Below are 9,794 nucleotides of genomic sequence, written 5' to 3'. Positions count from 1 at the left end.
GACATTAAGATGAAAAGCAGTGGCAAGAAATTTGTCTCTCCAGGATTATGGGAAAATCGAGAGTTAAGATCACAGCCACCAAAAGCAAGTTCACCACTTCCATCATCATCTTTAGATTAAGTGACCATGTGGATCATCTATATGATACAACTGGAGACTAATGGGGTCAAAAAATATGCATTGCCACAAATGCAAGACAAGGGAGCAGAGCAAGTAGCTTCAGAAAAACATGGAAACGTTCCCTGCAGTAGCACTGAAGTGCAATCTTGTTTAGCTATGCTGAAACTGTGGTGATGCCAAGCCAAAATTCTAGTGGTATCAATGGTTTAAACTGGCATGAACTGGCTCTGCTGCCAGAAGAGGCAGCTGTATGCCCTACCTCCGTGTTGATCTATAACCCAGCACCAACTTTTTATGTAGCTGTGCCGTGAATTGGATCATGTTATTGATGTACATGAAGGCTATGGGAAGAAAGTAGCAAAAGGGAAGGACTGTTTAACCCAGCACTACTTCTGGGGGAAAAATATCTTGGGCCGTGGTTTGATATAGTCAACCCAGCTTTAAAACTCCTGATGCCAGATCAAAAATGATGGGGCTCCACGATACAAAGCACTGATGCAATACAAATTCACTCTGCAGTTTGAATTTGTTTAAAACAAATCCCAAAATGGAAGAATTAACTTTACACTGGTGAATTTTATGCTAATTAGATCTCTCTTCTCTTACGGTTGGCGCAACAGCAATGTAAGAGCACAAAGGCATTGTCAACTTTGTATTTGGTGTCCTGACCTAATTTAATTCAAGTGTAATAGTAGCCTTGCATCTCACACAGATCAGGTTGGTCCTGCTGAGTGACTCAGTGACGCAAACCCAATATTAAAGTTCAAGGCCCTGTGTCCTCTTGGTACTCTGGTCAACAATTTCAGTACGTGGTACAGGTTCCACCTTCATTTGTAAGAGGCCATATAATCAAGGACAGAAAACATGATGGTGGGTAAAGAGTATCTACAACGTGCCCAGGAAACTGTGATGCTATTACTGTAACCTTGTTCCACTTGCCCCAATCCATGATTCCCATTGTTTGCCCGTATCTTTCACTAGCTCACATTTAAAACTGGGTCCCAACCTAAGTGTTCAACATTATTCAAGGACACCTTAGGTTAGAGACTTTGGAAGACTCATTTTGGCAGCCATTACTGACAATGCCTAAAATTGCATTTCTGTGTAATATCAGGTATTTTGCAGGGTGTTATTTGCCAGTGCTCTTCTGTAAGGACGGGGCACTGTGAGCTCTTGGTTAGGGACCAGAACTTCCTATAGCTTCTGCAAAGTCTCTCTTAAAATTTTTAAAGTAGGTGTTGCCAGTTCTTGTAATTTGATTGTGAGTTAGGTAACAGTTATTTTATTATCCTCACACCTACCGGAGGCAAAGAACGTATTGAGAATTTCAGCTGTCATCGGCACAAAGGCATTTGTGCCTGGCTGTCCTGGCTGCAGAGAAACGTGAGAACATGACCTAACTACACCCGGAAAAGCAGTCCCAAGTGTGCAATGAAAAGGCACATTGTAGGTAGCTGTTTTGGGGTTTTTTTACATTTGAGATTGATGAAATAACTTTTTCCATCCTTTGGCTCTCTGGCTGTCAAGTGGGAATAACAAGGCTATCTCATTTTACAGGGATTATTTGAGGACAAATGTCTTACAAGCAGAAGATACTTGGCGTTAGAGTACTGAAAGCCATTTTGCACCTAGGCAGGAGATTATTGTTTCTCCATGAAGCATGAATGGCAACAGTCCCTCCTGCAAGACCAAGGATTTGGAGCTGGAGGCAAGAGGCGAGGCAGGGAAGCAGAGCAGAAGGAAACCAAACTACTGCACTCCGTTCCTGCGAGGGGGACAGAGCCCACACAGCGTCAAAGGGACCTTCGGCTCTACAGACCGCTAGGGCGCCCAAAGGCACGGGCCGTCAGGGAACAGGCAACGGCCCGGGCAAAGAGCTCCCACTGGAGGCCGGGAGGGGGAAAGCCTCGACAGCTCGCAGTGCCGCCGCTGCGGGGAGCGGCGAGACCGAGTGCAGGCCCAGCTGCCGACGGCCCTGGCAAGGTCGCGGCGGTGGAACAGGCCAGAGGGTCCCCACGGGGAGGGCGCTTTTCCCCCTCAGAAGCGCTCGCCCCCTCCGCCGGGGAGCACCACTTCCCCGTCGCGGCCCCCTCACCCTACGGCGCGCAGGCGCGGTGGCGGCCGCCGCCACGGCGGCGCTTGCGCAGTGGGGCCGAAGCCCGGCGGGCGCGCTCGCTGCCGCGGGGCTCCGGCACCGGCGGAAGGCGGCGCTGCTGCCGCTGCACGGAGCCCGCCCGGCCTCGACACAAAGACGAGGACGGCTGTGGCGGCAGTGGCTCCTGTCCGCCCGCAGCCCACCGCGCCCACGGCACCACATGGCGGCAGCGCTGCGGCCGCGGCTGGCGCTGGCCCCGCGGAGCTAGGCCAGGGCGAACCACGGCCCCCCCCCGCCCCGCTCGCTCCTCTCCCGCCCGGTCCGGCCGACCTCGTCCGTCCCCGTCGCCTGCGGGAGGAGCGGAGCGGGGCCCTGCGCAGCCCCGCCATGCTGCCCCAGGGCCGCCGCGCTCTCTGCCGCCCACCGCGCCGCCGCCGTCGTCGCCGCCCGGCGGGGCTCCTGCCCGCGCTCCTACTCCTGACGGCGCTGGGGGGCGGCGGCGCCGCGCTGCCCCCGGGCTGTAAGTACGACGGTCGCCCCAAGAGCGCCGGCAAAGCGGCGGCGGCCGGCGGCCCGGTGGAGGTGAAGGTAGTTTGCAGCAACCTGGAGCTCGCTCAGGTCCTGCCTCCCGAGGCGCTGCCTAACCGGACGGTCACCCTGTGAGTACCGTCCCCAGGTGGGAGGTGGGTGGGCGGCCTTGGTGCGACGCGAACGGGGTTGGGGGAAGCAGGGAGCGCCGGCCTGAGGTAAAATGGGGTCAACCGTGAGGGGAAGGAGGGAGCGCGGTTGACCCCCGCTGCTGCCGGGGAAAGCCCATGGGAACGTGGGGGTTTTTTTGGCTGTGCTTTTCATGTTTTCGCTTAGCTTCCCGGGATGGTGATTTTAGGGGTGGGGGAAGCGTCCTGTTACCGGCGGGGCGGGAGGCGGTGCGGGGGGCTGCGCGGGGCGGAACCGCCCCGCGCAGCCCCCCGCGCCGCCTCCCACCCCGTGGAGCAGCATCCCTACACCCCCCCCCTTGCTCCTTCTTCCCCATTGGAGCTGCTCTCTATCAGATCGTTCAGCCCGGTCGGAAAGCTTAGGTGTTCTTTATTAAAAGTAATTCCACAATTTTTTTTTTAAACTTTCCTAAACTTTCTATATCTCAGGAGAAACTCAGCTTCGGAGTACCGTGCTTTGAGGTAGTTTTTAGCAACTGAGTGCTAATAGAGAATATGAGCTCAGTGTGTGGTAGGCTAGGTGGGCCTGAAGTTTTGTGGTAGCAAACAGCAACTTGTTCGCTGCAGCTGGTGATAAAACCAGCCAAAGGGATTTATTTTGTTTCTTCTTTGGAAAAAAAAAAGTCAATTTGCTTCCACGTAGCAGTAGGCGTGCTCTTTTTATGAGGAGGCAATCCTAGCTCATCCATTTGAATAACAAGTTTCAAACAGGATGTGCGACTTATCCCAAAGTAAGAAATACTTTGCTATTTACTTAGACATGAGCGTTCACATGTAAAGAAAGCATTTGCAAGTTGCTTTTCTTCCTGAGACATAAACTGGTCATTCCAGCAAAGAAGTTCATAGAATCATAGAATGTTTTGGGTTGGAAGGGACCTTTAAAGATCATCGAGTCCAATCCACCAGTCATGGGCAGGCCATCAGCAGCACTGGATTTCATTGGTGGATGGCTCTAAAAGTTGAACCTTGTCCCTTCTTTAGAACTCCCTGCCTGTGCTCTTTTGGGAAGACTCAAATGCAACCAAGTAGTATGCAAGAAAATCAATGAAAAGAAACTAATTATGGGGTCTAGCTCAAGATATTTATCTGCTTATCTGGAAATCACAAGGTTGAAAGATCTACCAGTAATCAGCATTTAATAAGCACAGAATGTATATAGTTCTGTCATGAGAATGACAATCTGACTGCTGCTTTTGTGAACTTTGACAGCACTGGAACACCAAGGAGGTGCTTCCTTCAGGAAGTCTTAGTGAGATGTGGACCCGGTCAGGGGCAGGTGCATGGATCTGCACCTGTGAGAAAAGGGAAAGCCAAAAAAAGGGAGATGATTAAGGCTAAAGTAATTGTTCTCACTTGGCAATCTGTAAGGGTTCAGAGTATATTTCTAAATGACTTGTGGGAACTGACCGGAAGTACTCATATGCGAAATTTCTGACGTAGTACAGAAAGCAAAAAGTAGAAGGTGATGACTGTTTGATTAACAAATTCATTTTAGTCTTAGTTAATCAGCTGCAAAGCATTTGAGGCTAACAGTTAAAAATATAGTATTATCCATTAAAATTTTGATAAAAGATGTCAATATGGTTGATACACAGAAGTTGACTGTGGGGATCTTTTGGTTCAAAAAACTTGGAGTCACAGCTCTGCTGTGAAAGACAAGCAGATATCAAACACAGCAGCCTTGCTGTGAATGGACCTTTGTTCATAATTGCAGTGCCAGAAGAATTTGGAAAGATGGTTTGTCTTTCATCTTGATTTTTATACTCCTTCATTATCTAGAGTGTATCTAGAGCATATCTACATACACTAATTAGTTGCTTTCGGTTTTCACTGGCCTTTGAAGTTGATAAAAACTTCTGAAACATTTGTTGTTCCCTTTGTTTCTTGCTATGTCTATTAAAAAGTTTAAATGTGATTTGTTATTGTTATTTGTAGTAAGTATCATAACTGTTGATACAGTTAATATGAACACACACTTTGAAATTTTACTTAAATATAAGGCAAAGATTATTAAACTAATGCTCTTGCTTCTTCTAAGAGAGTGGACACAATAGCTGTCGTAGTTCAGGATCTTTCAAGTTGTTTGCCTTTTGAGGCATGACTTTCCATATCTTTGAGAGATACTCTTTTACTGAATCCTTGTTCACCTGGTTAGAAAGTTTTGGTGATTTATGGGGTGTGTTGCCAAGTGCCATTTCACTAACATGTTGATTAGTAGTGGCTGGGTTAATCGTTATCTAATCTTTTGCCAAAAAATTACTTTTTTTTCCACGCTGGTACTTAGAATTGCCGCACTTCGTGGATAGTGGAAGGTTGTCTGATTAGAGTCAAACTGCCCTGAGTTATCTTGAATCTTGATTCTTGTGGGATTCTTCTATTAAGATAAGTACTAGTTCTATTATAGCTTTTTGGATTAGTGGATCACCGCAGAGATAAGTAGCTGAAAATAGATCAGTGTTGTGTAGATCAGCTGCATTTTAATTCAGTTAAGAGCCAATATAAAAGAAAATTACTTTGCACAAACCAGCTTTAAGTATGAGGATGTTTATAGTTTTATGTAACTTTTTGGTTTTTGAGTGAGCTAGGAGTGACTCAAATGAAGTGATTATATTCATTTTGGAAATCCTGATTACATCCTTATCACTGATCAAACTCTTAAACTTTCAGTAGATCAGCTGCTGTGCATTTAGCATTTACAGTTTTTTTCCCCCCCTAGTGAAATACTTTTGAGGACAAAAGTCTCTAAAAACTGAGGAAATAAGAGAAATAGTGGAAATTAGAATGAATGAGTAGCATCTGAGGATGCTGGCCGGGTTCTTTCATTCTTGTACACCACTGTAGTTAGCAGTTAACAATGATATTGATAAGTTGAGCAAGGTCACTTAATTTGCAAAATGCCTTGGTATTTATTTGCTACAATAGTTTATTGTCCAAGTAATTTAGGTCAGTATTAGAATCTTTAGTTACAATTCAGAAAAGATATTCTAACTTGATTTCAATTGCTAAGAGACAAAGTAAGTTTGCTTAATGATTGAGGAAGGAAAGCAAACACTGGAAGAAGAGTATTAGAGAGATGTCTATGGGAGAATAATGCTTAGGATTTCTTGCAGTACTGTAAATTGAGATTCCTTTAGAATCCAGGTAGAATTAGCTGATGCTTTACTGAGCAGTTAGGTCAAATTCCAAGGTGGATTCAAGTTTAGTTATCACTAAGGAAGGGACTTTTTCATAGCCATGTATAATAAAAACTGAATGGCATGTAAATGAAGGGTGTATCTACATGAACACCAGAGATGGCTTTGACCTTTGTGGTTTAACTGGCCAGATGAGATGCTTTTGGTGTGAAGATAACAACTGCATAAATGTAACTCTGTTTTGTCTGACATGCTCTGTATTTCAGTACATACTGAAGCTGTTGCCATGATTCATGTTTAAGTAAGGAATGCACTATACTCTTGTAATAGAAGTCTGAGATAAGATATCCGTTGCTGTTGTGTTTCTTTGATGCAAGCTCAAATGATGATGTCATAACTTGTTGAATAGTAGCCATTACTTTGTTCTTTGGAAGAAAATGTGTAATCCCAATGAATACAAGCATGTGAAGTTGTAATCCTTGTTGTTGAGAATTTTAATTACCTGTTACACATAGGTTATTCTATAGGAATAGGAATCTAAATAAACAGAGGAAAAGCATATATATTCAGTAAGGAATTGTGTTTCTGAATCAGGAGCCGTACTGGTCTGCAAACATCTTGGCTTACTCACATATCCTGATAGGAACATATGAGTATCAGTGTTTGCACTTACAAGTGTTAGAATTTACAAGCCAGAGCATTAGCCTGGATTTGTGTTCAGAACTGTTCAGAGATATGCTTAACTGAGTTGCTGTTGAGAAACATCTTAAAATGTCACAGTTTTTGTCCAGCTCCTAAATGTAATTATGTCTACATCCGTTAAGCAGCTGAAAGGCATGCTTATTTGGCCTTCCAGATATCTATGCAGCCTATTTCTAACACAAATCCCTGAATTCCAAAAGTTTCAAAGCAAAAGGTCATTCATATTGTGTGATTACATTGTAATTACATGAGTTATGTGTAATTACATAATTTTTTCCTTCTTACAGAAAAATTACTGTTCAAGTTTTAAAAAGAAAGCAAATAGATACTATGTAGTGACTTACATTTATGATTTTTAATAGTCTTTTTTTGAGATGTGATCTGATGCTTTGCTAAACTGTTTTCCTTTGTTTTACTTAGTTGGGTCTTTCTCTATTATGTGTTTGGAAAAAAGTGTCCTTTACCAAAACATTGACAAACAGGAAGTATAGGCATAATAAATGTCTTCTGTGCAAGTTTGCCTCTTCTTTTAAAGTACATTTCCATTATCAGTTTGAAGGTACTCTTGACAGCTAATCCCTTTTTTTATTAAAATAGTCTATTTTAGACTGTTGTAAGTGCTGAATACTAACAACTTGGGCAGTGATAATATTTTTGAAGACACAAAGGGCTAATAACTCCCGTCAAAACTTATCTTAAAATTTTCTTCAGTCAGTGGATACATGGACTATGCAAAATATGTTTTACTCATGAACACATGGCAGTACAGAGACAGTACTTGAGAACTGTTGTATCCATAATTTAGTAGTTTGCCAGTGCTTGTGCATAGAGTCATAGAATCCTAGAATGGTTTGGGTTGGAAGGGACCTTAAAGCTCGTCTAGTTCCAACCCCTCTGCCATGGGCAGGGACACCCTCCACTAGACCAGGTCGCTCACAGACAGCTCCATCCAACCTGGCCTTGAACACTTCCAGGGAGGGGACATCCACAGCCTCTCTGTGCAACCTGTTCCAGTGCCTCACCACCCTCATTGTGAAGAATTTCTTCCTAATATCTCATCTAAATCTATCCTCCTTCAGCTTAAGGCCATTACCCCCTGTCTTATCACTCCACGCCCTTGTAAGCAGTCCCTCTCCAGCTTTCTTGTAGGCCCTCTTTAGGTACTGGAAGGCTGCTATAAGGTCTTCCTGGAGCCTTCTCTTCAGGCTGAACAATCCCAACCCTCTCAGCCTGTCTTCACAGGAGAGGGGCTCCAGCCCTCTGATCACCTTTGAGGCCCTCCTCTGGACTCACTCCAGCAGGTCCATGTTCTTCTTATGCTGGGGTCTCACAAGAGTGGAGTAGAGGGGCAGAATCACCTCCCTCAACCTGCTGGTCACGCTTCTTTTGATGCAGCCCAGGATACGGTTGGCTTTCTGGGCTGCAAGTGCGCATTGTCGGGTCACGTTGAACTTGTCCACCAACACCCCCAAGTCCTTCTCCACAGGGCTGCTCTGAATCCATTTTCTGCCCAGCCTGTAGTTGTGCTTGGGATTGCCCTGACCCACGTGCAGGACCTTGCACTTGGCCTTGTTGAACTTCATGAGGTGCACACAGGCCCACCTCTCCAGCCTGTCAGGTCCCTCTGGATGGTATACCTTCCCTCCGGTGTGTCGACCGCACCTGACAGCTTGGTGTCATTGGCAAACTTGCTGAGGGTGCACTCGATCCCACTGTCCATGTCACCAACAAAGATGTTAAATGGTGCTGGTCCCAATACTGACCCCTGAGGAACGTCACTGGTCTGCACTCGGACATCAAGCTGTTGACCACAACTCTTTGAGTGCAACCATCCAGCCGATTTCTTATCCAGCAAGTGGTCCATCCATCAAATCGCTGTCTCTCCAATTTAGAGACAAGGACGTCATGCAGGACAGCGTAAAATGCTTTGCACAAGTCCAGGCAGATGATGTCAGTTGCTCTTCCTTTATCCACCATGCTGTAACTCCATCGCAGAAGGCCACCAAATTTGTCAGTCATGATTTTGTCAGACATGCCTTTTTACTAGTGGCGTCTGACTCCTAAAAATCATTAGTGATGTTTCATTTTGTGTTAGGCTTGTATTCTAGTAGACCTATTCAGTATATATCTATCAGATTTTGTGTATGTCTTTTACCTTGTTGAGAAGATAGCAGTCCGCATTCAAAAGCAGATTCATGTTTTGCTGTATGCCCTGTTCCAATACTGATTCATTATTGTGGCGTTATTATAGGATATTGAATACATACGGTATTCTTCTGTGGTTGTGTACAGTTTTGTGTATATTTGAGTATTGCATGAAAATTCTGAGGTCACAATTTGAGCAGTGTTTTCTTCTAAATCACAATGTTTTGTTCTACCTAAATAACTAGTCAACTTCAGAAGACATCATATTATGTTGTTAATACATATCCACTGCAATACCCAGTCAAGTTTGAATAGCGTTCTCTTGTTTCTTTTAGTGTTGCAGTAATGGCTTTAACATACATGATGGGTTGTAATTGGTAATAGTCTTCATGCAATAATGATGGTATCAATGCATAGTGATTTTTTTAAGATTATTCTTCTATATAAGCATTTTTTATTTGTTTTAGGTGCCTTTCACAATAACGTTATTGTACTTTTGATTAAATATGTGAAGCCGTTAAAAATATAGCTTCTATACTATAGATACAAGTGTAGGCAGTTGTTATAAGCCTGGGGCTCAGATTTTGAATGAGAGCTATGTATTGATTACTGCTGAGTTAAAAATAAGGGAGGAGGACAGAGGTAAGCTCTGCAAAATTCTGGAGAGCAAACTAAAATTTTTGTATGCCCATATAAGCAATGCCCTTTATGCGTTCATTAGCTCTTCAGCGGGTATTAAATTTTCAATGCATTATGCTGTATCTACCCTCAGGAAAAGAGATTTTCATCTTCAGGACTAATATTCTTTTCTTTTGTTATTGTCTTTTATTGATCAACAGTACTTCTGTTTTTGTTTCAGTTTGGCAAAACTGCAAAATATTA

General features: G+C 44.3%; 1 protein-coding gene across 3 annotated transcripts in view; it reads left to right on the top strand.

Moving 5' to 3' along the window:
* Positions 1–2,305: 2,305 nt before the first annotated feature.
* ADGRA3 (adhesion G protein-coupled receptor A3) overlaps positions 2,306–9,794 on the top strand; it is a 61,634-nt gene continuing 54,145 nt past the window's right edge. For 2 of the 3 annotated variants that reach the window (XM_054824464.1, XM_054824463.1), the window contains exon 1: positions 2,306–2,874. In XM_054824464.1, the coding sequence (XP_054680439.1) occupies positions 2,603–2,874 (272 nt within the window). In that variant the 5' untranslated portion in view covers positions 2,306–2,602. The remainder of the gene's footprint in view (positions 2,875–9,794) is intronic. The other variant, XM_054824462.1, reaches the window with a different exon arrangement.

Source organism: Grus americana, chromosome 4, assembly GCF_028858705.1.
Source record: "Grus americana isolate bGruAme1 chromosome 4, bGruAme1.mat, whole genome shotgun sequence".
NCBI lineage: Eukaryota > Metazoa > Chordata > Aves > Gruiformes > Gruidae > Grus > Grus americana.
This window is presented reverse-complemented; position numbering and strand designations above follow the sequence as displayed.